General features: G+C 42.8%; 1 protein-coding gene across 3 annotated transcripts; it reads right to left on the minus strand.

Moving 5' to 3' along the window:
* Window positions 1-1,011: 1,011 nt before the first annotated feature.
* Mapkapk5 (MAPK activated protein kinase 5) lies at window positions 1,012-26,956 on the minus strand. Of its 3 annotated transcripts, none has more exons than XM_048342930.1 (14): window positions 26,294-26,952; window positions 19,849-19,922; window positions 18,746-18,821; window positions 17,777-17,874; window positions 16,215-16,323; window positions 14,564-14,653; window positions 13,477-13,572; window positions 12,619-12,699; window positions 9,572-9,759; window positions 8,957-9,077; window positions 6,022-6,152; window positions 5,652-5,767; window positions 4,645-4,749; window positions 1,012-1,204 (listed from the first exon to the last, which is right to left on the minus strand). In XM_048342930.1, the coding sequence occupies exons 1-14, from the start codon at window positions 26,327-26,329 to the stop codon at window positions 1,110-1,112; spliced, it is 1,416 nt and encodes a 471-aa protein (XP_048198887.1). In that variant the 5' UTR covers window positions 26,330-26,952; the 3' UTR covers window positions 1,012-1,109. The 3 variants fall into 3 exon arrangements, with proteins under 3 accessions (XP_048198887.1, XP_048198886.1, XP_048198888.1); XM_048342929.1 differs by having other exon boundaries at window positions 5,646-5,767; XM_048342931.1 differs by lacking the exon at window positions 17,777-17,874 and having other exon boundaries at window positions 5,646-5,767; window positions 14,564-14,649; window positions 26,294-26,956.
* Between the last annotated feature and the right edge of the window lie 805 nt (window positions 26,957-27,761).

Genomic DNA, 27,761 nt, shown 5'->3' on the forward strand with positions numbered 1-27,761 from the left:
AGTCTAAACAAAAAAATTGTGCCCATATTCATCACGGAAAATTAGAAAAACATTCTATTTTCACTCAGTTTCTTGGAAGATGGAGAGTACTAAAGAAAACAAATACAGCTTAGAGGATGCCAGTGAGAAACCCAGCCAGAAACATTACAGAGGCAAGGGAGGGATATGTTGGAGGAGAGGGGCAGTGGATCATCTTTGATGTTAGTCCAGTTTCTTTCTGATATATATAAACTAGCACAGGGAAATCATCCCAGAAGAAAGGAAGCTGTGTTTAAACATGTTAACAATAAAACCAAAGCAATGTACTGATGGATCATGCCTGTAATCCTACGTAGGAAAGTCTGTGAAACTTTGCAATCTCCAATTAATTTCTAAAAAGCTAAAAGTGGAGTTGTGCTTCAAGTGGTAGAGCATGTTCCTTGAGCATAAAATCTCAGGGACAGTGTCCAGGCTCTGAGTTCAAGCCCCAGGACCAGCGTGTGTGCACTGACACACAACACATACCCAAATAAGCCCCACCAAAATACTACTAGACTTAAGCAACATACTGGTGTCCTTTACCCAATGATGACAAAAAGGAAATATTGCTTCTTCTTTTCTGGGAATTAAGAGGCAAGAACATAGCGCTTGCTTCTTCCATCACAGGAAGCAGTTCCCAGGCTCCCAAGTGTGTACCCTGTGAATTCCAGCAGGCATCTGCAATGACAGATCCACAATTTTTTGGCACTCAAGTGAATCTGTCACTGGTGCAGAGGGTGAACACACAGGGCAGTGGAGTGAGATTCCACAGTATTGGACTCAACTGTTCACTAAGCAGTAGGTCAGTATAGGTCCTTTATCTAACTCTGAAAAGTGGTTTATGAATACTTCATTAGAAGTAAAATAGTCTTTCCTAACAATATTATTGTCATATACAACTAAAGCTAAAGCAGTCCTAAATCAATAATGTTTCTAAGATTTGAGCTTTCCCCAACAAACTCTGCCCCTAAATTATAGCAACTATAAGCAATGTGGAAATGAAATTATGATTTATTAATTTACATAAAAATTACTTTGTACATTAAGGAATAATTTTTCAAATTCTTAAAAAACAAGGTTTGAAGCTGTTATTATTGGGATTCGTGGGTAGTCGTTTGCTCTTCTATCACTTGCTTCACAATTTCTGCCAGTTTGAGTCGATCTACTTTGTCTGTGAATCCATGACCTGAAACCCAAGAAAGAACAAGGTCAGTTGTCAAACTGATTGAGATGCAGGACTCTTGATAGGAATCTAAGGGTACACCTTACCATTCTTGAATTTACCCTCACAAACAGATGAGCCACCCCCAATACTAATAATGAAAAGCAGTTCGGCCGGGCACTGGTGACTCATGCCTGTAATCCTAGCTACTCAGGAGGCTAAGATTTGAGGATCATGGTTCAAAACCACCTGGAGCAGTGGTTCAAAGTGGTAGAGCACTAGTCTTGAGCAAAAGGAGCTTAGGGAGAGCACCAGGCCCTCAGTTTAAACCCCACAATCAACAAAAAACGAAAACAAACAGCAAAAAAAGTTCATATACCCCATTTTTCAGCTAGCAATTGGGCAGTTCTATTAACCTGGAAATTTAAAAAGTTTCCCTACAACCACAGAATCAAAACATAAAAAGACAGAGATTTGTATGTAATACGGTGTCTGACATGGAACTCATATCCAGAATACATAAAGAAATGCTACACATGTATAAGGAAGTTACAAGTCAGTAAAAAATGGCCAACAACTTGACACTTCACAAAAGAAGAATCTAACTAGTCAATAAACATTTCAAAATTGCACAGTCAGTGGGTGTTGGTAGCTCACACTTAAAATTCCAGCTACTCAGAAGGCTAAAATCCAGAAATCACAGTTCAAAGCCATCTGGGGCAGGGAAATCTGTGAAACTTTTTTTTTTGGTCAGTTATGGGGCTTGAACATAGGGCCTGGTCACTATTCCTGAGCTCTTCTTTGCTACCACTTTGAGCCACAGCTCTACTTCTGGTTTTCTGGTGGTTTTTTGGAGATAAAAAAGTCTCATGGAGTTTCCTGGCTGGCTGGCTTTGAGTCATGATCCTCAGATCCCTCAGCCTTCTGAGTAGTTAGGATTACAGGTGTCAGCCACCAGAGCCTGATTCCTGGGACTGTTATCTCCAATTAACCTCCAGAAAACTGGAAGTGGAGATGTGGCTGAAGTGGTAGAGTGCTAGTATTGAGTAAAAAAAAGCTCAGGGACAGCACCTAGACGCTAAGTTCAAGCCCTACGACACGCCCCCCCCCCCCAAAAAAAAATTAGTGCACAGTCCCATGTCATCAGACTGATTCCAACTACATCTAAATTACAATGCCAAAACACACTAACCATAATGGCTAAAACAGAAAGGTATCCCTGGTCACTGGTGGCTCAAATCTAAAAACCTATAATCTTAGCTACTCAGCAAACAGATCCCAATTACACACACACACACACACACACACACACTCTCTCTCTCTCTCTCTCTCTCTCTCTCTCTCTCTCTCTCTCTCTCTCTCTCTCTCTCTCTCTCTCTCTCCAGTGGTAGAATGCTAGCCTCAAGCAAAAAAGCTCAGGGTCAGTGCCCAATCCCTGAGTTCAAGCCCCAGGACCTGACAAGCACACACAAAAAAAAGTGTTCACAGTGCTTACTTATCAGAATTTAGAAACAACTAAAATCTGCTGAATAGAAGAATGGGTAAATGGGGCTGGGAATATGGCCTAGTGGCAAGAGTGCTTGCCTCGTATGCACGAAGCCCTAGGTTCAATTCCTCAGCACCACATATATTGAAAAGACCAGACATGGCACTGTGGCTCAAGTTGGCAGAGTGCTAGCCTTGAGCAAAACAAGAAGCCAGGGACAGTGCTCAGGCCCTGAGTTCAAGCCCCAGGACAGGCAAAAAAAAAAAAAAAAACCCCACAAAAAAGCCCCCCCAAAACATAGGAAGAATGGGTAAATATAGTATATTCATATAATGAGTATGAATCACTGATTTGCATACAACAATGTGGATAGAACTCATGAATGTATTTTTAACTAAAAGAAGCTAGACATAAAAAAAAAAGATTGTATACTAGGGGATAAAAAAATCATTCAGGAAGTGGCGCTGTGGCTCAAGTGGTAGAGCGCTAGCTTTGAACCGAAGAGCTCAGGGACAGCGCCCAGGCCCAGAGTTCAAGTCCCATAACCAACAAAAAATAAATAAAAATAAGAAAAAATCATTCATCTTTATAAGAGTACAAAGAAAAGAGCCAGAAATAAAAGGAAAGATTTGTCACCAGGTACTGGTAGCTCCCAGGTGCAATCCTAGCAAGTCAGGATGAGATCTGAGGGTCATGGTTGGAGGCCAGCCTGAGCAGGAAGATCCATTATGAGACTCTTACTTCCAAATAATCAGGGAAAAGCATGAGCCAGCCTTGAGCAAATAAACCAAGCAAGAACAAGAGGCTCTGAGTTCAGGCCCCAGGATCAGTACAAAAATAGAAAATGATTTATCTCAGTCTATTCACATAAAAAAAAAACCCTAATCAAAACCAATTTATGACTCCCCTGAGTAGAGAGGAAAGAGGGCCAGACGGACTCAAAGCACAGTTTGTCTTATGACTACATGTTGATTACAGGAGTGCTGACTCTGAAATTTCAATGACAATAGACACTTTATAGGTACCCACTTTTCTATACTGGTGATATAGTTCAAGTTGGGAAAAAAGTACTCAGAAATTAATCTCTTCAAAGTTTATGAAATGGCTACACTACTACTTCAAATTCCTATGGCATATCCATAAGAAACAAGCCAGACAATGAAATATAAAAGAAAAACACTTGGGGTTGGGAATGTGGCTTAATGGTAGAGTGCATGCCTAGTGTGCATAAAGCCCTGGGTTCAATTTCTCGATACCATATAAAGAGAAAAGCTGGAAGTGGCACTGTAGCTCAAGTGGTAGAGTGCTAGCCTTGAGTGAAAGAAACTCAGGGACAGTGCCCAGGCCCTGAGTTCAAGCCCAGGACTGGCAACAAACAACCATCAAAAAACCCATTGTTCCCCTTCCTGAGAATCCTGGAATTTTTTAAATGCAGTCTGCCTAACTACAATGACAACATAAAATCCAAATTAAAAGTGCTAATAATGTTGTGTTTTAAATAAAAGGAAGTATGTCTCTTTACTCTTGTTTACTTGGGGAAAAAAATTTACCAGCAACTATTTGGTAAACCTTATACTCTCCAGTTTAAGTTTCTCCTTTAACCTAAGTACATTATTAGAATGAACTATCTGCAGGGGATTCTTCTTTCCTTTGTTCACAAAGTGCTGTCTAAAGACCTGCTGAGCTGCCCATACATGGGAAAAGTTGAGAAATCAGGATTTTTTTTTTTTGCCTTTTTGGTGGGTGATAGGGATTGTCCAGTGTTGAATGTGGAATCCTTAACTCTGGAAAACAAGTGAAAGGATCAGATATTCAGATATGCCTGAACAGATAAGGGAGTTAGAGGCTAACCCTTTTCACATGGCAGTCCACTCACCAGCCTTACTTCATCTAAAATCCCAGCACAGGCCCCAGACAGATCCTACATGTTCCACACATGATTACTTGTCTGCACTCGAGGACCAACCAAGGTTCCTACCATTCCAGCTGAAGCTTTGCAGGGTATCCCTTAGGAGTTTGCATTCTCGGTTATACTTCCAGGCCTCCTGCATTACTTCATTCAGCTTCTCATCTTCATTTTCTCCTATTGATAAGAATGAAGAGGAAGTTGCCACTTCAGTACCATGTGTCAAAAATAGAAGATATGATGTCCAACCAGTTGAGAAAAGATGACCATGCAAAACTTTACCAGGTATTAACTTCTTCTGGCCAATGAGCTTTTCTACTTTACTATCGTTGCACAAATGCTTTAAGAGCCCCAGAGTCTAGTTCTGCTGTGGCAGAACTATTGCTGAGCAAAAACGTGGCCAGCCTCAGACCCTTTGTTTCTCCTAAGCTTATTCTTTGCTTATTAAAAAGGCTGAGATGCATCATATGAGTTCTTTTAAAATACAAGGAGTCTAGCAAGACAGGTCAACCCAACATTGCCTGAGCTATTACATGAAACCATCACCAACTGAGACTAACTGCTCATATCATAACCCTTTAAGTAGGAAGAGAAAGAAAGCAAGTGTCTCTATGTGCAAATCATTTTGCCTGAGCCAAGTAGCAACAGGGCTAGTTCTGAACTAGGGAAATGTTCTCTTTATATTCATAAGCTAAAGACAGCAGTAATTTCTAAAGGCTCTAGAAATGATGTTTCTAGTTTGTAATCTAATCCTGACCCTGTCTATATCTTCATTCTCTATCCTATACTCTGCGCTTCCATTGTCAAGACTAAAAAAACCAAGTGACAACATGCTATACCTGACAGTGACCATTAAGTCAATACTAGAATGTTACAGAAAAGCAAAGGAGGGTAAGACTTCACATTTCTTAATTTATAGTGTCTACTTTTTCAATGTGTACTGACTATAGAATGCACTTCTTTTTCTTATGATACAAAGATAAAACAGCTAATATAAAAATAAACTACTTTTTCATGTTTATACACACATATACACAGTCACATGTACACAAAGCATTAGTAAATGGCGTGACCTTTACCAGCCTGGGGGAGGATACATTGAGCAATCACATCTCGAAGCTTTTCCAAGGCAACATTTGAATCCTCAGCTCCATTTTCATGGTCGTGGATATAAACACCATCTTTTGGCTTGGTGCTTTGAGAGTTTGGGGGAGAGAAAATAGCAAAGATACTTCAGAACCCAGTTCTGGGTTATTAACTCTATACACAAGATAATAGATTTTTCAGATTAATAACTAGAGTGTGTCCAGCTTTTGATGCCATTCAGAGCTTATATTCTCCACCCAACTACTAAGAGAAGAAAAAAAGACAGACTTCTGGTAGAGCTTTCAGCGTGGAACCTCAACCATGGCAGCTACAAAGAAGAACTGAAGAAATAAGCCCATTTACCCGAGTAACTTCCTCTTCCTTAGAATAGGGTTGTTCACTGAGTGCAGTGGTTTGAGGCTGACTTTCAGATCCTGGATTCTCATGTTGGCCAACTGCTCTGCATGAGCCTGCTGTATACCAGCGACCACCGCCTAGATGTAAACACTGACATCAATTATTTTTGTTTTTGTTTTTAAGACAAGGTTTTGTTATGTTGCCCAAGTTAGTCTCAAACTTCTGGATTGAAGCAGCTCTCCTTTCTCGGCCTTCTGAGTGCTGGGACTAGAAGCATGTGCCAACCACTATACCCAACATTGTCAGCCTTTATTCACATTCATTGCTGGGTACATAAACAGCCAAGTCTAAGAAAGTGGAAAGGAGAAGCCCCAAGTATTCAGATGGAAATTTCCCTCTTGTACTATGATATACAAATTTTGATAAGGCAGAGGACTTTTCCCCTAAATTACTATGGCCCAGGCCACCCAAAAGCCATCAGCTAAGCCTTCTTCCTTGACAATGGGAACAGAAATACTTATATTAACAGGCTCATGCTTAGTCACTGATAATAGCAATTTGAAGCCAAGTGACAGAATACTTTTCAGGGATATGTCCAGATGTGTCCAGAAAAGTATCAGGAAGGATACCTCAAGCTCATAGAATACCTCATCTATGAGGAGTAAGAGTGGCAGAAAAAGGAAAGGGAACTCCTTTTAACACCTCTGTATGATGTGAATTCTATGAATAAAATTTGACAACTTTAAACAGCTACTCTTCATATAAGGAAACCATATATTCATAGCCAGCCCTGGCTGCATCCTTATATCCATCTCATCTGCAATAGCTCAAGATCATGAGCTCAGGCTCATGAGGAAGACTCAGATGGATTCTATTCAACATCTGTATACAAGGTTGAACATTCACACCTTGAACACAGGATTCCTTTAGAAACAGGAATTAAGTTGCAGTATCATCTTCAAGGCTTATAGCCACTCTTTTTTTTTTTTTAAGTCTGCATATTCAGACTTGAATCATCGTGCAGTGATTTTTAAGTAATTCCAGAGGCAATGTTACCTCCTTATTTCCAATGTCTTGAAGAATGCCAAACTGTAACCTCCATGTGGCTGACAACCAGGATCTAAGTAATTCTTTTGAGCTGACCAAACCATTTCTGGACAAGAGGACATATTTAAACCAAGAAGTCAACCACCTACAAATCAAAGAGATGACAGAAAATTTTGTTCCTCCAGCTGACCTTCTTCTATGTTCCTGCTAAACCTAGCACTTTTTTTCCCCATTTATTCCTTGTTAAATCTCAAACCCATCCCTTGCTCTCAGCCACTTTCTTGTTCCACACTATATATCCATACATTTGAATGTCTCTCTGACCTCAAACTATAAGACTCCACCCAAATTAGCCTCCTTCCTCTGATTTCCTTCTGTTTATCAATGTTACCTCCCACATGCCAGCCACTACCTCCTTAGAGCTTTGGTCACCCAAAGCTAGAATTTTGTTTTTCTCCAGATATACTGAGCCCTTTTGTTCATCTATATTTCTCTGAGCCACCGGCAGCTTCTAGACCACTGTAGAAGCCATAGGTTGGCAGCTGTGTAGGTTTAACTGACTACTATCCTCTAAATATATTTCCAGTGGCAAAACTGTCCTCAAACAATGTACCAGAGCCTCTCAGTTACATCCCCCTAGACTTTAAACTCTTCTGGCAAAGTCTGTAAGATTCTTCTGGCAAAGCCTGCCATTCCCATCTTACTGACTTTCTACTAGTGAGGCAAGGCTGATTTCCCACGAGACACTTTGGTCTCTTAACTTTTTGCCTTCCCAACCAATCTTCTATAAATGCTTTGGGCGAAGGTGAAGTTGTCTTATATTGCTGTGTCTCCTACAAACCCATAGCACAAATACAGAAGATGTTCTTTTTTTTTTTTTTTTTTTTTCCTATATATGTGGTGCTGAGGAATGGAACCCAGGCCTTCATGTACACGAGGTGAGCACTTTATCACTAGGCCATACTCCCAACCCCCAGAAGATGTTCTTTTTTTCTTTTTGGCCGTCCCTGGAGCTTGCCTCAGGGCCTGAGCACTGTCCCTGGCTTCTTTTTTGCTCAAGGCTAGCACTCTGCCACTTGAGCCATAGCGCCACTTCTGGCCATTTTCTATATATGTGGTGCTGGGGAATCAAACCCAGGGCTTCATGTATAGGAGTCAAGCACTCTTGCCACTAGGCCATATTCCCAACCCCAGAAGATGTTCTTGAGTGTTCCTTTAGTGCATTATTTAGCAGGCCTGATCCAGTCAATCAGTTGGATGATTGGTCTGTCTGTCTCTCTCTCTCTTTCTCTGGTTTTTCTGCTCAAGATGGGTGCTTTCTACCACTTGAGCCATACCACATCTGGCTTTTTTTTGTCGCTTGTGGGGCTTGAACTCTGGGCCTGTGCGCTGTCCCTGAGCTCTTCAGTTCAAGGCTAGCACTCTACCACTTAAGTCTCAGTGCCACTTCCGGTTTTCTGGTGGTTAGAGGTTAAGAGTCTCATGGACTTTCCTGCCCAGGTTGGCTTTGAACTGTGATCCTCAGATCTCAGCCTATTGAGTAGCTAGTATTACAGGCGTGAGCCACAAGCATCCCAGCTTCTACATCTGACTTTTTGAGGGTTAACTGGAGATAAGAGTTGCATGGACTTTTCTGCCAGGCTGGCCTTAAATCTTGGTCCTTAAATCTCAGCCTCCTAAGTAGCTAGGATTACAGGGGTGAGCCACCAGTACCTGGCTTGATTTGGTCTTTTATGGGAAGTTCTTAATTTTAGATCCTTTCAGAAAACCAGAGATGCTCTTTGAATAAAGACAGCATATTCTCCATTGTTTTTCCTTTAACCCCTCATTGAATCAAGCCCCAACTTTCCTTCTCCACACAGCCTTTTCAGCCAACAAAATAATCATTCAAAACCTTATCCATCATCAGCTGAGCAGAGGGTAGCACGTTATCCAGGGCTTCAGTTGAGTTGAGCCAGGGGTGGTCCAAAACTCCCTCGATGGTGAGTCTTTCCTCTGGTTTAACCTTTAGGAGCCTACAGAGAAAACACCAACAGGCTGCCATGTACTGATGCCCTAAAAGGAAGCACAGGAAGTTCCTGGATCTGGCTTCAATGAGCTCACTTCAAAGCCGAACAGTCACATACTACTGACAGCATCCAAGGTGTGAAAAGCCAAATGTGTCATGGTCATGTCAGCACCTCAGTTCAGTATCTTGACCTCCAGTTCCTCCTCAACAATTGGCTTATGTGCAAGAAAAAGGCAAACCAGCAGGTTTACCACTTAAGGCCCAAGTAATACCCACAGAGAATGCCTACAGAAGTACCTGGTTTCACCGCCCTGGAAAAAAGTCTAGGGATGCAAGAGAGGGAGAAAAAAGTTTGGACTGAGGTATGGACATTAGGAACTCTTACCTCAGACTCCTGAGGCTACCAGGGAAACAAATGGCTTTTCCCTACCCAACATTAATGTGGACTCCACCACCTCAAGGCCTTCTTTGGGCCTCCCACTCAGCAGCCCAAGGACTCACTTCCTCACAACATCTTTGGCCATCTCTGAGATTTGGCTCCACTCTTCTTCTGGGAACTCAAAACTGCCTGTCATGATCTTTTTCCGCATATCCTTTGGGATGGTCCGGCTATGGTGTTTGGAGTAAAAAGGAGGGTATCCGCATAGCATCACATAGATAATCACTCCTAAGGACCATAAGTCACAGCTCTGAAAGGAAAAAGGAAAACAATAGCTCACAAGCAGAGACAGCTCCAAAGTAAGACCCAAATGCAACCCTGATATATACATGGTGATACTTTTAAGAATCACTTAATGGGACTAGAAATATGACCTAGTGGTTGAGTGCTTGCCTCGCATACATGAAGCCCTGGGTTTGATTCCTTAGCACCACATATATAGAAAAAGCCAGAAGTGGCACTGTGGCTCAAGTGGTAGAGTGCTAGCCTTGAATAAAAAGAAGCCAGGGACAGTCCTCAGGCCCTGAGTTCAAGGCCCAGGACTGGCAAAACAAAAACAAACAAGAATCACTTAATGGACACTAAGACCAATTCAGAACATCTTAGGAAACCTAACATCTCTTTTTTCATGGTAGTACTGGGGCTTGATCTCGAGGCCTCTCACTTCTACTTAGCTTTTTTGCTTATAGCTGGTAGTCTACCTCTTGAGCCATGTGTCCACTGCCAGCTTTTTGCTAGTTAATTGGAGTTAAGAGTCTCAAGGACTTGGTCTACTCAGGCTGGCTTGAAACCTCAGTCCTCGGATCTCAGTGTCTTGAATAGCTAGAATTGTCATGTGAGTTATCAACATTGGCTCTCTCTATTTTTATATGTAACTAATACTACATAGATGCACAGAATCTGGCCAGTCTGGGGTAAAATGGTCACTTGCATATTTACTGCTTAGGCTCAAGCCCATGTCCAATCTTTGGGTACGGATACTATGCCTCTAGCCAGAGAAGTAATAGATAGGAGCCAGTGAGTTGTGTCAACCTTGGCAGGGTTAAAGGTACAAAAAAAAAACAACTAACACATTATAATGCCTGACCCCATAACACAGCATAAGCTTTTATGACAAGGCCCAAAGCAGCTTGAAACTCATCAGAGAAAGGTGATGGAAGGAACAGAAGATCTAAAAGCATTCTTTTGGTCATGAAGGATTCAGCCCACATTTAAGACCTGACATCATTCTGGGGGAAGACATTATGAAACAAAGATGTAGGTATTTAGGTGACTACTTGGTCAATATGATTATTAGTAAAAGCCTCCTTTTAGTTAAATGTCGTTCTACTTGCCTCAAAACACTGGCAGAGGCTTCTGAAACTGTGGGACTAAAAAAGTAACTGCCTGAAAAGGGCAATCTAGTGAACCCACCATGGGGCTACATGCTTCTCAGCATCTACAGTTGTATGCTGCTTGGAAAGAAGCCTGAAAGTGAGGTGTCTCTGGTGTGCTGACCCATGTTTTGGCATCACACTAGTGTGTGTTTGTGGATGCCATGACTCATACTATAGAACACTGTGATTTTTCACCTTTGAAAAGGGTGAAAAAGGGGATACTGGGGTTGAACTCAGAGCCTTACAGTTACTAGTCAGGTACTCTACTACTTGAACCATGACTCTGGCCCCTTTTTACTTTTGGTTATTTTAGAGGTAGAGTCTCACTCTATGTGCAGGACAACCTGGATTGAGAGCCTCTGACTTATTCTTCCTCTTGTCATTGGAGATGACAGAAATGATGCCCCTGTATCTAGTCACTGTGCTTGGGATAACAGGCACATGCTACCACACCAGTCACTGGTTGAGATGGAGTTTTACCAACATATATACTCAGGCTAGCCTTAAACAATAATCGCTAGTCAGGTGCTGGGGGCACACGCCTGTAATCCTAGCTACCCAGGAAGCTGAGATGATCGGAGTTCAAAGCTAGCCCAGGCAGGAAAGTCTGTAAGACTCTTATCTCCAATTAACCTAACCAGAAAACCAGAAGTGGTGCTGTGGCTCAAAGTGGTAGAGCCTTTAGCTGAAGAGCTCAGGAACAGCACCCAGGCCCAGAGTTCAAGTCCCACAAACAACAACAACAACAAACACACAGTCATCTCTAGATCTCCTCCTTACAAGTAGCTAGGATTACAGGCTTAAGCCACAGTGCTCAGCTAAAAGAATTCTTTAAAATGACCAAATTCAAAGCCTTTACTTTACAGATAAGGAAACTGATACCACAGAGTCAAGTGGGAAACCTAACTATACCACACAGGTAAAGAATGGTGGGATCATAGCAAATGTCTCAGCCTTTTATACTGTCCTCACCTCCTCCTCTGATATCCATATCTAGCCTGAAGTCCACAAATAGCATGATTTTTTTTTTTTAAATCTACTCAGCAACTCCAGGACCTGTTTTCAGAGGCACTAAACCTCTTGTGTTTCGAAACAAAATGCTTCTTAGGGAGCCTACAAGTGAGGAAGTGCCAAATAATATTTGGGAACATTTGTAATGTCTACAAGTCATTATTCAAACTAGGTATTTGATGAGCCAAGAAAAAATGATACCAAAAACGATCACAGTATGTTCTTAGCTTTGATATCTTAAAAATGTAAGCCAAGCTTGTTCTTTCAACATGGTCAATGGGCTGTACAGCCAGCCAGATATAATCTGGGATCATAAATCTTGATTTCACTGCAAAAACTAAATGAGTAAGGGGGAAAAAAAAAGCAGAATTCTAAATAATTTTTACAGCTAGCTGTTGGTGGTTTACACATATAATCCTAGGCTGAGGTCTGAGGATCACAGATCAAGGCTAGCCCAGGCAGAAAAGTCTGTGTGAGGCTCTTCTTTTCAATTAACTACAAAAAACAGAAATGGAGCTATGTTTCCAGGGGTACAATGTCAGTTCTGAGCAAAAAAGCTAAGGGACAGCACACAGGCCCTGAGTGCAAGCCACAGAAACAGTATAAAAAGTACATAAATAGTTAGCTAACTGTATTATGTCTGGCCACTTCCAATCTCACAAATGGCTCACAGGAACACAGAGGCTACACAGGCAGGGTAAATATAAGGACCTCTTTCCTACCTTGTTGTATGTGTAGGGTGTTGGCGAGGTAGGTATGATTCCAGACTTCTCCTTCTGATGCCTTCTCTGTGCCTCCAGTACCTGTCAAACCAAAAGGAATCTTACTGAAAACCCACACCACCAATGTCCTACCACTTGAGGCTGCTGGGAGAATTAAGAGGAGCTAAGAGATAACAATAAAACAATTAACTTCACATCAACATGGCACTTTCACAAACCAAAAGCAGTCAAAGACACATCCAGGTCAAGCACATAATGATCAAGTCCTTTTATCTTTATCCCCTAAGAGATTTATGTCTTATTTCTGCATATCAAAAAATCTGTGATCAATGACTCTGGAGATGACTGTTATAGAAACCTATGTAAAAGTAGACCCACTGCAAATTTTAGGGGAGAATCCATTCTTAGCCTTTTCCAGCTTTTCATTGTTGTTGGGGGGAGGGGAAACCTTGAACTCAGGGCCTGGGCACTGTCCCTGAGCCTCTTTGTGCTCAAGGCTAGCACTCGACCGCTTGAGCCACAGTGCCACTTCCAGTTTTTTAAGTGGTTAACTGGAAACAAGAGTCTCATGGGGAATTTTCTGCCTAGGCTGGCTTCAAACTATGATCCTCAGATCTCAGCCTCCTGAGTACCTGGGATTACAGGCATGAGCCACCGGTGCCTGGCTCTTTTCCAACTTTTAAAAGACAGACTATCTGTGCCCAATGAAGTAATCTGTAGGTTTCTAGAGATAAGTTACCCCACCTCCTGCCTCCCAACTATGAAATGTGCATACTTTTGGTACAAATTAGAAGGAACTTGACACTGTAGGCAGCTTGTTGATACACTACAGGGAAGAAATGGTACATGTTTACTTACCTGAGGTGCTACATAATAAGGGGTGAACTGGGGTGTCATCAAGTCACCTTGGTCAATTTTAGCAAATCCAAAATCACACAACTTCACTGAAGCATCCTGACATAAAACAAATAGGAGTCGTTGTTTAGAATTCTCAGTAAACAACTGAAGGAAAATCTAGATGCAGGCCATGTGATCTTGAGCTCTTATGAATTTCTGACTAAGACCTATGTCTATGAATAACAAGTCCCCAGTCTAGAGACAGTAATTCCTATTGAAAAATTGTTCTTTATAGAACATAAGAAAAGGGGACTGAGAATATGGCTCAGTGGTAGAGTGCTTGCCCAGCTTGCACAAAGCCCTGGGTTCAATTCCTCAGCACCTCATACACAGAAAAAGCTGCAGGTGGTACTGTTCTTGAACAAGAAGAAGTCAGGGAGAGTGCTCAGGCCCAGAGTTCAAGCCCCAGGACTGAGGAAAAAAAAAAAAAAAGAGCTCAGGGACAGTGCCAAGGCCTTGAGTTCAAGCCCCACCACCAGGGAAAAAAAGAAAGAAAGAAAAGGGATTTCTACCCACTCACTTGGTTAGCCCTGATTTATAACTTGCAAAGGCAGTTATAAAATCCAGATCTTAACCTTCTGACCCTTAGTCTGTGGACCCCTTAACTTTTTTTCAATCCAGGGTATTGCTTCACTCTGATCATGATAGCTACAGCAACTTATTTGGTGGGATAAGGGGTAAGGAGAGGGAATAAAGAGAAAAACATACCTTGTCAGGGCAAACAGCAACTGAAACTAAAGTTTTAAAGTAATATTTAACAATGTATAGATTCCCAAAGGCCCTTCAAACAATATTCAAAATCCTAAATCCCACAAAGACATATTGGGATCATCTAAAATTACCAATGCTAGGGATATGGCAAAATTCCTGAGTCTCAAGGGAAGAAGCAGAACAAGAAATGCTTTGACTTAAAGTCTCTTCACCATGGATTTGGAACCTCTCACACACACACACACACACACACACACACACACACACACACACAGCCACTCCTGAACTGTGTTAAGAGTGGCAGCACTAAATATGCAAAAAAATCAAGTTTTCTCACCAAAGAGTTATCCTTGAAAAGCAGATTTTCAGGCTTGAGGTCTCTGTGTGCAATGTTTAACAAGTGACAGTGCTGTAGAGCCAATGCTATCTGAAAAAGGACACAGTGGGCAGCCACCTCTGAGAAAAAAAACAATCCTGAATACCCTACAGGAGAAAACTCAGGACTTTAAGCCATCATTAAGTCAATTAAGACTGTGGTCAGATTTAATTTAACCTACAATCTAAATTTTGTTAAATAATAATTTTTAAAAATATTAAATACAACATTAAAAACTGACAAAATAAACTAATCACATGCTGTAAGAAAGGGAAAAAAATCACTTGCTTCCTCTTTTATTTGTTTGAGGTGTGACAGGCACTGCAAAGGAAATGCTTAGCTGAAGTCTTCAGTGGGCATGTATTTCTCCAACGAGGCAGTAGCAGGTTCACCTGGCTCAAAACACAACTGTACTTGCAGGAGCTGGATGGCAGGCTCCTTCAAACCAGCTGATAGGGTTTTCCCAACTTATGTCTTAAAATGTTGCCAGGTACCAGTGGCTCACACCTATAATTCTAGTTACTCAGGAGGCTGAGAGCTAAAGAGAGGAGTTCAGAGCCAGCCTGAGTAGTCCATAAGACTCTTACCTCCAATTAACTACAAAAGGCCAGAAGTGGAGCTGTGGCTCAAATGGTATAGCACTAGCCTTGAGCAAAAAAGATCAAGGACAATGCCCAGGCACTGGTGCAAACCCCAAGACTGGCACACAAAAAAAAAGAGGGGCAGGGAGAGAAATTGTTGCCTATGTGGATTTGAGTGGATTTTTGGTTTCTGTTTTAGAGATCATCAGAGCTCAATTTTTAGTCCTAATATTTAAAAACTGAAAGATTTAAAGAACTTTAATGAAAAGAACAAATTCTAATGTTCTTCAACTCTCAATATGGCATTTCTCAGCATTCCAAATATTACCAGGAAGCAACCAAAAGATGTTTGAAAAGTGACCATGGGAAATGTGGAAAGATTTTTATTAAAAACTAAGTGGATTGTGCTTCCGGCTTTTCTCTGCCCTGCTTGCTCTTTCTGAAGGCAGGCCTTGAGCTTTTCACCTGGACAAAAGGTCAGTAACAGTCAGATTCCTCGTATTGAATGTGACTTAAATAATCATTTCTACAACAGTAAAAATGTAAAAACAGAACTAGAAATAACCTGGATTACAAAAATGAGAGAATCCTATTAAAATTGGCAGAAATGATAGTTGACTCGTGCAGGAAGCATCCTATGTGCAAATGTGTTAGAACATACATTTGTACCATCCAGCCTTTCAGGTGCCGTCAACAGCATTTTATCTCAAAATCCAGTCACAACGCGTGGAAGCTACACATGTAACAATATCAACCGTCACTAAAGGAGGTAAGATTATTTTCCTTTCCCTTCATTATTGCTTTTAGTAGACTTCAGGAAGCAGTTGACAACCAATTAATAACAGACCCTCCCCCAAAGTATAAAAGGGGTCATATTTCTCCAGTTAAGACATCCTCTCTGATTACATAACAAAGCAGGCAATGAGAAGTCAAATAGAGCTTTTCTTAAGCTTTCTTTTATTTCCCCTAATGAAATTGCACTGGTTAACCAACGTAGTTGGCAGTTTGATTGGTACCCGGGGTTCACTTGCCTGCTTTGTTACTTGGCTGGCTTGCTTCTCTGTAAAGTGCCGGTGCTGGCTGATTCTGTGAAATAGCTCTCCCCCTTCCATCATCTCCATTACAATTAAGAGCCGAGCCCTGTTTGAAAGCATTTGATTTGTTAAATTAAAAAAAAAAACCCAAAGCCCTAAAACATTAAAAAAAAAAAAACTGGCCTAAAGAGATCTCATCTACAAAGTTTGTAACCAGTTCTGAAGTCCAAGATAATACACAGTACTAAACACAAGGAAAAATTCTCACATTCTCAAAAAAAAAGTCCATGAATTTTGGTTACCATTCTTTGATATAAATGCTTCCAGTTTCCATCCAAATGCTTTCACCAACAGAGCATAGTTGTAAAAAATAACTGTTTTAAAATTTCTGTCATATTCCTCTATCTGTAAAATACCTACTTTTCAGGTGATAGACTTCACACGTCTCTGGTATATCTCACCTCTCTGACACACAAAGGGCCTCTCCTTATGAGAGTCATAGCAGTCAGAGGACAGACTCATGGCCTACCAACACTGCCTGGACAGGTGTTTACATCTCAATTTCCCAATGAATATATTACCCAGTGTGCTTGCCACACAATTGGCAGGGGAAAAGAATAAAGCTGATTTCTTCCTTTAGAAGAAAAGAACTAACCAAGAGGGTATTTTGCTATATCTGCCTAAGACTCTGCCTACAATAATATTTGGCCCAATTTCAATTAGTTGATACAATCTGTTTATATTCTATATTAGTAGTAGTAGTAGTAGTAGTTTGGTCGTGGGGCTTGAATTCTGGGCCTGGGCACTGTCCCTGAGCTCTTCAGCTCAAGGCTAGCACTCTACCACTTGAGTCAAAAGAACCACTTCTGGTTTTCTGGTGGTTAAACTGGAAATGAGAGTCATGGACTTTGCTGCCCAGGTTAGCTTTGAACTGCAATCCTCAGATCTCAGCCTCCTGAGAAGCTAGGATTACAGGCGTGAGCCACCAGCACCCAACTTCTGTATTATTTTAAGACAGGGTTTTATTGTGGTAGCCTAAGCTGGCCTCAACTCTAGATATCCTTGCCTCAGCCTCCCAAGTGCTGGAATTATAGGAGTATATCAACTAGTTCTAAAGTGTTTTGTCTTGCTAAACTAGGGACTCTATCTCTTTTTCTTTTTCCATTTCCTTTCCTCTCTTCCACACATTCATGTTTTATTTTTCAGTGCTGGGGAATGAACCCAGGGCCTTGTACATATTAGGCAAGTACTCTGCCACTAAATGACATCCTCAGCCCCTAAATGTTTTATGTATTTTATTTTCTAAGAGAAAATAATCACTCGAAGGAATACAAAACAAGATTTCCCATGAAACAGTGCCTACTGAAGCTGAGCAGTAAGTATTTTGGGCTTCATTACAAAATTCTATCTGCTTTTATATATGTTTAAATTTTTTCCAAGATTCAAAGAGAAAAACAAGGAGGAAATGGATAGAAGGGAAGAGGGAGAGGGAAGGAAAGGAGAGTAATAAGTGAGAGGAAGACTGCTATAGGCATGTGAGGCTGCCGCTGCAGTCTTACCTGGGGCTGGACTCGTGTGGAAACTGTACGCTGTTTGCAAACACTTCAACAACCTGAACAATGTTTGGGTGTGTGGCACACATCATGTGCAGACGTACCTTGAAGAGAAAAGAGAAGACAACAAGAGGATGACAACATTTTCTCTCCAAACTTCCCACTAGCTCAGAAATGACCACGCTAAGCCCAAGCCTACTTCAGCCAGGTGCCGGTGGCTCACTCCTGTAATCCTAGCTACTCACAAGGTTGAGCTCTGAGGATTGTGGTTTGAATCCAGCCTGGGCAGAAAAGTTCATGAGATTCTCGTCTCCAATTAACCATCAAAAAAGCTGGATGGCTGGGGCTGGGAATATGGCCTAGTGGCAAGAGTGCTTGCTTGCCTCGTATACATGGCTTATGTCTGTCATCCAAGCTACTTGGGAAGCTGAGACTGGGGGGACCATAGTTCAAGGCCAGCAAAATAGTAAAAAGTTCACGAGGAAGAGCTAGATGTGGAAGCAGGTGCCTGTTATACTAGTGGCCAGGAAGTCTAACATAAGTGGACTGTGCTGCGTGCCTGCCTGGGCAGAAAGCAAGACCATATCTCAAAAATAATGTCCAAATTCCAGGGCTGGACACATGGCTTAGCAGTGATAGTAGGCACTTGTGAGGACTCTAGTTCAATCCCAGTACTGTCAAGGGAAAATAGCCAAAAAATAAATTCTTAGGCTCTTTAAATGTGCGAGTCAAGGCAGTAAAGGAACATACCTTGCTTGGGCTGGGAATGTGGCTTAGTGGTAGAGTGCTTGCCTAGCATGCACGAAGCCCTGGGTTTGATTCCTCAGTACCACATACACAGAAAAAGCTGGAAATGGTGCTGTGGCTCAAGTGCTAGAGTGCTAGCCTTGAGCAAAAGAAGCTCAGCAATGGTGCCCAGGTCCTGAGTTCAAGCCTCAGGACTGGCACAAAAAAAAAATAAAGAAAAGACCATACCTCATTTCTAGCTTTTGGACGATCAAGAAGAATTTTCAGTGCAAACCGTTCTTGGGTAGATTTCTTCACACAGACTCTAGATTTGGAAGGAGCAAAAAGTCAGCAATATTCTATGTGCAGAGAAATTAATTTCACAAGTCTGTTGGTTGGGAATTATATATACATATATATTTTTTTTTTGGGGGGGGCCAGTCCTGGGCCTTGAACTCAGGGTCTGAGCACTGTCCCTGGCTTCTTTTTGCTCAAGGCCAGCACTCTGCCACTTGAGCAACAGCGCCACTTCCGGCCATTTTCTATATATATGTGGTGCTGGGGAATCGAACCCAGGGCTTCATGCATGCGAGGCAAGCACTCTACCACTAGACCATATTCTCAGCCCCTAATTTTTGTTTTTTGGGGGCTTTTTTTTTTTTTTTGCTAGTCCTGGGGCTTGAACTCAGGGCCTAAGCACTGTCCCTGAGCTTCTTTTTGCTCAAGGCTAGCACTCTACCACTTGAGCCACAGTGCCACTTCTGGCTTTTTCTATATATGTGGTACTGAGGAATCGAACCCTGGGCTTCATGTATATGAAGCAAGCACTCTACCACCAGGCAACATTCCCAGCCCCTGGGAATTGTACTTCTAATCAAGGACATATGTCCAGGTGCAGCAAAAGAAAGCTCCCCAGGGCAGCGGGTGATGACAGAGAAAGGCATCTCACTTCTCAACCCAGCGCCCTGGCTCAGGTCTCAGATTCCTGAGCATGTAACAGTAATTCACCAACATAAGCCAATGTAGAAGTAATGGCCTCTTCTGCTTCAGGTAATTCTCAAAGTGGCTGCATAGTATCCACATCTTCAGCTGTTCTTATTACAAACCAGGTGACATGGGTATTTCATTTATATTTCCAGATGCATGTGAAACAAATAGAAACATGAAATCCTCTACTAGGCACTGAGGTTGTACCTCTGTGGAAGGGTGTGTGCTTAACACCCACAAGGCTTGAGTTCAATTCCCAACAGTTATCTATTATCAACTGGAACAGGTGATGGCTGTTATTCAAGACATATTTTACAGACTTTTGTTCTGAACAATTTTACCACAGTTCTTTCAGGGTCTCTTACCTAACTGGACCACTAATTCCAGCTCCCAGCTTCTGCGTCCAATTGATACTGTATTCTTCTAAAATGGAAGTTTCCTATGAACATAAAAAAAAGAGAGAATGCAAATAATGAATCCTCTATTCAGAAGTTGCTCAGATTATAGGCTTAAGCCATTATAACTGGCTAAAAGTAACTATTTTAAATAAGTTCAAAAGATAAAAGGGAACTCTGATGACGCTGAGTCAAAGTAGGACTTATGTTTTAGGTGGCATCTCACTGTGTTGCCCAAGCTAATCAAACTATTGGTCTCAAGTGTGCACCAATAAATACATGAGTTCCAACAGAATAACAGACACCATGAAGAGGAATCACATAGAAAAGAACACTATTATAACATGAAAAATTCCTTAGAGAGGCCCAGCAGATTCCAGGTAGCAAAAGAATCTGAACAAAATAAATAAATAAATAAATAAATAAAGCTTGAGTTAAGCTGGGCACAGGAGGCTCACACCTGTAATCCTAGAGATTCCGGAGGCTGAGAGCTGAGAATTAAAATTGGAAGACAGCTTAAGCAGGAAAGTCCATAAGACTTATCTCCATTTAGCTACCAGAAAACTGGAAGTGGCACTGTGGCTCAAAGTGGTAGAGTGCTAGCTTTGATCAGAAAAGCTCAGGGACATTGCCCAGGCTGTGAGTTTAAGCCCCACAACTGACAAAAAAAAAAAAGCTTGAGCTAGGCACCAGTGGCTCAAGAGATCTGAGGATAAAGGTTCAAAGCCAGCCCTGAAAAATAAACCCTAGAGACTCTTATCTCCAGTTAACCAGCAAAACATGGAAAGTGGAGGTATGGCTCATGTGATAGAGCATAAGCCTTCAGCAGAAAAAGCTAAGGGAAAGTACCTAGGCTCTGAATTCAATGTCTACTACCTGTATGAGACCCATTCAAACATATTCAGTCTATTGTTCCAATAAGCTCATCAAGGTCTAAATAGCATAAACACATGAGTCAAAAGACTGAGAGGAAAACAATAATATCATTTATGCAGGAAGAAAAACATAATGACAGCTCATATACAAGTAATATATACAAATATGTATAATTTTTATATTTACATATAAGATGTGTATAAGATGTATAATTTTATTTTATATTTATGTATATTTTATATACAAGTACATAAAATTATACAGATATATATAAAATTATACAGAATATGTTGTACACATAACATACAAATATATACAAAATATACTAGTAATAGCTGACATTTTCATCAGAAACAATGAAGGCTAGAAGATAACAGAATCACACACTAAAAAGAAAAACTCAAGAATTCAATTGTATTGAAAAAAAAAGTAGCCATTAGGAACAAAGAGAAAGACAAAGACATTGTCAGATGACATAACTCACTGTTAGCATGCCTGATCTACAAGAACTAAATGAAGCCCTTCAGAAAGCAGTAGGGAGGGAGCAGTAGATCAGGTAAATATGGAAGAAAAATCATGCATGCCTACATTCATTCATTTACTGAATTTTGAGACAAGATCTTTGTATAACTCAGATTGGCCGCAAAATCATGATCCTGCTGGCTAAGCCTACCAAGTGCTGGGATGACATATAATGTACCACATGCTCAGCTCTTTTCTTCTCTTAATTTAATAAACATAAGATTGTGGGCTGGGAATATGGCCTAGTGACAAGAGTGCTTGCCTTGTATACATGAAGCCCTGGGTTCAATTCCCCAGCACCACATATACAGAAAGTGGAAGAGTGCTAGCCTTGAGCAAAAGGAAGCCAGGGACAGTGCTCAGGCCCTGAGTCCAAGATCCAGGACTGGCAAAAACAAACAAACAAAAAAACAAAACTTAAGATTGTTAAAAATGACACGGGCTGGGAATATGGCCTAGTGGTAAAAGTGCTTGCCTCGTATACATGAAGCCTCAGTACTAAATATGTAGAAAAAGCCAGATGTGGTGCTGTGGCTCAAGTGGCAGAGTGCTAGCCTTGAGCAAAAAGAGGCCAGGGACAGTGCTCAGGCCCTGAGTTCAAGCCCCATTATTGGCAAAAAAAACAAGCAAACAAAAAAAATGACAGTCACTGGGCTAGGAATGTGACTTAGCAGTACAGTGCTTGCCTAGCATACATGAAGCCCTGGGTTCGATTCCTCAGCACCACATATATAGAAAAAGCCCAAAGTGGGCGCTGTGGTTCAAGTGGTAGAATGCTAGAGAGTGGTAGAATGAAGCCAGAGATAGTGCTCATGCCCTGAATTCAAGCCCCAGGACTGGCAAAAAAAAAAAAAAGACAGTCACTAAACTGAACTGTCAGAGTTAAATATAACAAACACACTTAGCAATAAGTCCACGAAGGAGAAAGGGAAAAGTAGCGGTATACTGGACCAAAAGTATAGTATTTTTGTCCAATTTAAGTTAGTATTAACCCAAAGTGGATTGGTAATATTATAACCCCTATAGAAACTCTTCAAAGAAAATAGCTACGAAAGCAATAGAGAATTTACTCATAGGTAATATTTTTTTCTTTTTTACCAGTTCTGAGGCTTCAGCTCAAGGTTTGGGTGATGCCCTTCAAGGTTGGTGCTCTAACACTTGAACCACACCTTCACTTTGCCCATCCTCAGATCTCAGCCTCCTGACTAATGATGTTTACAGGTATGAGCCACCAGCACTGGGCAAGATATGCAAATCTGAGGTACATGTTTAGGTTTAAGTAGTGGGCTATGAGGTATGAAACACTACGTGCTTATTGTCCTTTTGGGGAGGGCAATACTAGGGTTTGAACGCAGGGTCTCGGGTTTGGCATGTACTATACCTCTCATGCAATATTCCAGCTCCATTTTTCCCCCCATTTGTTGGTTGTGGTTCTTGAACTCTGGGGCCTGGGGGCTGCCCCTGAGCTCTTCAGCTCAAGGCTAGCACTCCACCACTTGAGCCACAGCCCCACTTCCGGTTTTCTGGTGGTTAATCAGAGATAAAAAGTCTCACAGACTTTCCTGCCTGGGCCAACTTTGAACCATGATCCTCAGATCTCAGCCTTCTGAGTAGCTAGGATTACAGGCTTGAGCCACTGGCACCAGGCTCCAGGTCCTTTTTTGCTTTATTTTTCAGGTAGGGCTTTGAGTTTATTTTTTTAGTATTTTTCTTTTGCCTAGGGCTCATCCTAAGACCTCCCATATAGCTGGAATCCTAGGTGCACAACACCATGCTTGGCTTTTTTGTTGAGAGATGGGAGGTGTCAAGTTTTTCCCCCTGGGTTGGTCTTGAACTGCAGTCCTGATCTCTACTTCCTGGACAGCTGATTATAGGAATTATGGGATTGAGTTCCGAGGCTCAGTTACTGTCCTAATTTCTTCTTTGGTAATACTAAGGTTTGACTTTAGGGCTTTTAAGCTCATTCTCTACTACCACTCTACCACTTGAGCTATGAATCTTAGAGATGGCTCTCTGAAGGCTTTTCTGACCAGCCTAGCTTTTTAATGTGGTTCTCCAGATCATATTACAAGCATAAGTCACATGCCATTGTGTGTGTGTGCATGTGTGTGTGTGTGTCAGTCCTGAGGCTTGAACTCAAGAGCCTGGGCACTATCCCTGAGATAGCCTTTAGGCTAGCATTCTACCACTTGAGCCACAGCTCTACTTCTGGCTTTTTGATGGCTAATCAGACATAAGAGTCTCATAGATTTTCCTACATGGGCTGGCTACAAACCCTGACCCTCAAATCTCAGCCTCCTAAATAGCTAGAATTACAGGTATAAGCCATGATGCCTGATTTTTTAAATAATATGAACCTTTAAGAGTCCAATCAAGGGGCTGGGGATATAGCCTAGTGGCAAGAGTGCCTGCCTCGGATACACGAGGCCCTAGGTTCGATTCCCCAGCACCACATATACAGAAAACGGCCAGAAGCGGCGCTGTGGCTCAAGTGGCAGAGTGCTAGCCTTGAGCGGGAAGAAGCCAGGGACAGTGCTCAGGCCCTGAGTCCAAGGCCCAGGACTGGCAAAAAAAAAAAAAAAAAGAGTCCAATCAGTATTCTCTCAGATAGTAAGGCAATAGAACTTCCCATGCTGTGGTGAAACCCCGGGAAAATACGTTTCTAGCTGAACTCTACAGGTCTCAGGGCTTACTATTTGATAAACACCTCAACAAAGCAAAACAATAAAAACACAATGAAATAGCTCAGAAGAATTTTATTTGCTGTGATATTAATTTGCTTCCAAAGGATGTTAGCACTGGTTGCCAAATCAGATATTTTCAACTCCACCAGTTAGCTTGTCAGTTAGACAAGCCCAGATTAATAGGAAAATTCACCAGTGACCTGTCAAGTAATTTTAGTGCAGAAAAGCTCTTGAAAACTTCAGAAAATTAGGTTAAACAATAATCAAGTGGTAAGTTTTTCCTAAACAATGCTTAAGCTGCTATGAGCTAATATTCATTGAGCTCTGTTATTATGAATACACCTTATACATTTCCCCATTTAAAGCCCCAAAAAATTCCTATGAGCTGGGAAACAGTTTAGCTCCTTTCTTTGGATAGGAAACAAAGGACAGAGCAATAATGCGACTTAAACAAGGACCCAAAACTAATAATGGTAGGACTTGGATTTTAACTAACAATAAAATTTTTAACTAGCAATTTTTAACTAACAATAAAACCTGAGCCAAGACAGAAAAAAAAAACCTATCAGAGCAGTTTTTCAGAACCTTTGTTTTTATTATTTAAATTTGACCTACCATATATATTTTGTTTGTTTGTTTGTTTTTGTTTCTGTGGTGCTAGGAATCAAGCTCAAGGCTCTGCACATGCTAGGCAAGCACTCTATTACTGAGCTACAGCTCTACCCCCCAAACTGCTGGTTTTGTAACTAGCTTCGTGCTGGGGAAACATCATCACCAAATGATTGTCCTTTGGGGTTTAGGGAAAATAAGGATAGAAGGGTATGGGCCTGCAGGAGCCCTAGGTAGATGGCTATTTTTACCTGAACTTCTAATGGACTTCTCATACTTCCTAATTTGTTCACTCATGTTAGTTGCACTACATCCACAGTCCAATATATATGTTTAAACCTCCTTTAGAAGATGAAGTTTCACCAAGCATTCAAAGTAGAAGCAGGAGGATCCCAAGTGCTGACTGGCCTGGACTACACGGCAAGTTTAAGGCTAGCCTGGACTACACTGCCAGATCATCTCAAAAATAAATAAATAAAGACTAGGATTGTATAGCACAATGCTAGCACACTTGACTACCACACATACAACCCTAGGTTCAATCCCTCGCACCACAAAAGATAAAGTTACTTTTTCTTTGGAATCACTGATGGTTTTGATAAAACTATATATTCTACTATATAGCAATAGTGACTGTATAGTGAAATACCTTGAAGGGGACAATAACCCCAAGCTGCCAATAGGTGTTTGTCCCTCAAGGGAAAATGAAATTATAAATGCATAGGGTTAACAAATATAAAACATTAACTTAAGTTTTACACGAACTTTCATTTCCTAGCTATAAGACACACAGCTCATAAAATCTTCCCATTAATGTGTGGAAATGTCACAATGAACTCAATCCTTATACAATTAATTATGCTAATAAAAATATCTATATTCCAGGTGCCAGTGGCTCACACCTGTTATCCTAGATGTTTAGGAGGCTGAGATATGAGGATCATGGTTTGAAGCCAAGCTCAACAGAAAAGTTATTGAGACTTATCTCCAATTAACCATCAAAAAGTCTGAAGTGGAACTGTGACTCAAGTGGGATACCTAGTGCTAGACTTGAAAACCTCAAGAACAGCGCCCTGGCCCTGATTTCAAGTCTCCATACTGGCACGCTGAGCACAACACACGCACACATTTCAGAAAATTTATTATTTTATTTGAGTAATTTCAAAACATGTTTGCTTTTCTTTGGATAACAGCAGTTAACAACCAAGCACTGTTGGTGCTTTCTAAATACAAACAAAACCCTCAGTGATCCCCAGAAGAGGGAAGAGAAAACACATTGAAGAACAATCTATTCCCCTAAAGGGCAGGTTTTCATAAGGCGGCGAACCACCTTCTTGTAACACTGCAGTCTTCGAGGAAGTGATTTCAAACACATCAGGAGGGATGGATGAAAGCCACTCTGCAAACGTTGCTGCAGCAAACCACACGGAAGCAAATCGCTGGGTGGAGGCACTTGGGGGACGATGGAAACGTGGGAGTAGCAGGTCCCTCCCTCCCACTCATGTCAAGCATCTCCAGCCACTCACCTTGCTCGGAGACGTGGCGGAGACCCGACATCCCACCCTCCAGATACACAATTCCTCCGCCCCGGGGTTGTCAAAAGCGGCCCAAGGAATCAAGAGGGGAGGGAGAGGGGACAAGGCTGAGACCCCGGAATAGTCCTTTCGCCCCGAACTCTCTCGGCTTTCTGGGGCTAACGCCGAGGCTTGGCATCTCCCCCTTACCTTGATAGCTTTCTCCATGTCGCTCTCTTCCGACATGCTCCGCCGGGTCCCCACAGCCAAGAGCGGTGCAATCTGCGCGGCTGCCCGGTCCCCTGGCAGCCGAGGGGGCAGAGGGCTCGGGGCTCGGGGAGACCGGCAGCAGCCGCCCCCGGGGGCCGGCAGAGACGAAGTCCCCGGCGCCGGCTCAGCTTCGGCGGGCGGTTCTAGGCCGGCGGCGGCGGCGGCCCCTGGGGATGAGCCTTTGTGCTGGGCCCCGCGCGGCCGCCTCCAGGCCTCATCCCCGGTCGGGGAGGCTGGCTCCCGGGGCAGGGCGAGGCCAGGAGTGCCCCGGCCCGGGGCACCGTGCACGGGCCTCGCAGGGCCGCCGCTTAGGCCTGGACTCGCCAGTTCCCGGAGAGCCTGTGCCGCCGCCGCCGCCGCCGGCACCGACGCGAAGCCGAGCCCGCTGCCGCCGGTGCTGCTGCCTGTCCCGCCGCCGCTTCAGCGCCACACATCGCCGGGACACCCGCGCCGGGCAGCCTCGCCGGCTGGCCGCCCGCGCTGTGCCCCGCTGGCGCGCCGGGACACCCCTCCGGCCGCCCGGCTCCGCGACCCCAAGCTCCACGCGCCCCTCGCCGCCGTCTGCTGGGGTTTCGGAGACGCCCGGGAGCCCCTTGGCTGAGAAGCAGGCGCCCGCACAAGCCTCCCCGAAGGACGCCGCCCGCAAGACAGGTCCCCGGGCCTTTTGTCGAGCTGGCGCCGTAGGGTGACGTAAGGAGCTGCCCGACTGGCCCCGTCCAATGAAAGTCGCCGCCGGCTGGCACGTGCGTTGTGCGCGCGTCGAACGTAACCTCGTGGCTCCACTCTGGGAAGAAGACCCGGCGAAGGCCGCGGTGGACGGAGGGCGGGTGGGCGGTTGTTCTGTGAGGCAGAATTGAGGGGGCGCCAGGACATGGCCTGCCCAGAGGAAACGCAACAGTGTTTGCTAGTTCTTCCAGACCCTTTATCCACCATTGCGTTCTCTCATCTTTATAAGGTAGGCTTCTCGCTCTGAGGTAAATACGTTCTCATTCCCGACTTGCAAATTTGGTACCGGCACCGAGGGCTCAGCTAAGAGTGGTCAAGAAAGAGAACTCCCTAGATTGTGCTTTTGGGGGGGGGGGGGAGGGCGGGAGGATGGTCGTGGGGCTTGCACTCTGAGCCTGGGCGCTGTCCCAGAGCTCTTCCACTTGAGCAGCGCCACTTCCGGTTTTCTGGTGGTTAATTGGAGATTTGAGTCTCACTGACTTTCCGGATACTCAGACCTCAGCCTCCTGAGTAGCTAGGGTTACAGTCGTGAGCCACCACGGCGTCCCGCTTTAGTTTGCTTTTTATTATGGGTAACAAGTGAATGATGGGGAAATGCAAAGGAAACTTTAAACGGAGACCCAGATGACGGCCTTTGAGAGAGAATATTGTAATTAAGCCTTTTAGCTGAAAGGAGACTATC

This window comes from Perognathus longimembris, chromosome 3, assembly GCF_023159225.1.
Source record: "Perognathus longimembris pacificus isolate PPM17 chromosome 3, ASM2315922v1, whole genome shotgun sequence".
Taxonomy (NCBI): domain Eukaryota; kingdom Metazoa; phylum Chordata; class Mammalia; order Rodentia; family Heteromyidae; genus Perognathus; species Perognathus longimembris.

Bases quoted from the DNA above. Each gene is read 5' to 3' on its own strand.
- Mapkapk5 (XM_048342929.1), bottom strand. From the start codon at position 26,329: ATGTCGGAAGAGAGCGACATGGAGAAAGCTATCAAG. The intron at 14,654-16,214 runs GCAAGTGAACCC...GTCCTTTTTCAG, and splicing joins CCAGCCAAGTAACAAAGCAG to ATAGCATTGGCTCTACAGCA. The intron at 5,768-6,021 runs GTAAATGGGCTT...AAACTCTCAAAG, and splicing joins AGGAAGAGGAAGTTACTCGG to CACCAAGCCAAAAGATGGTG.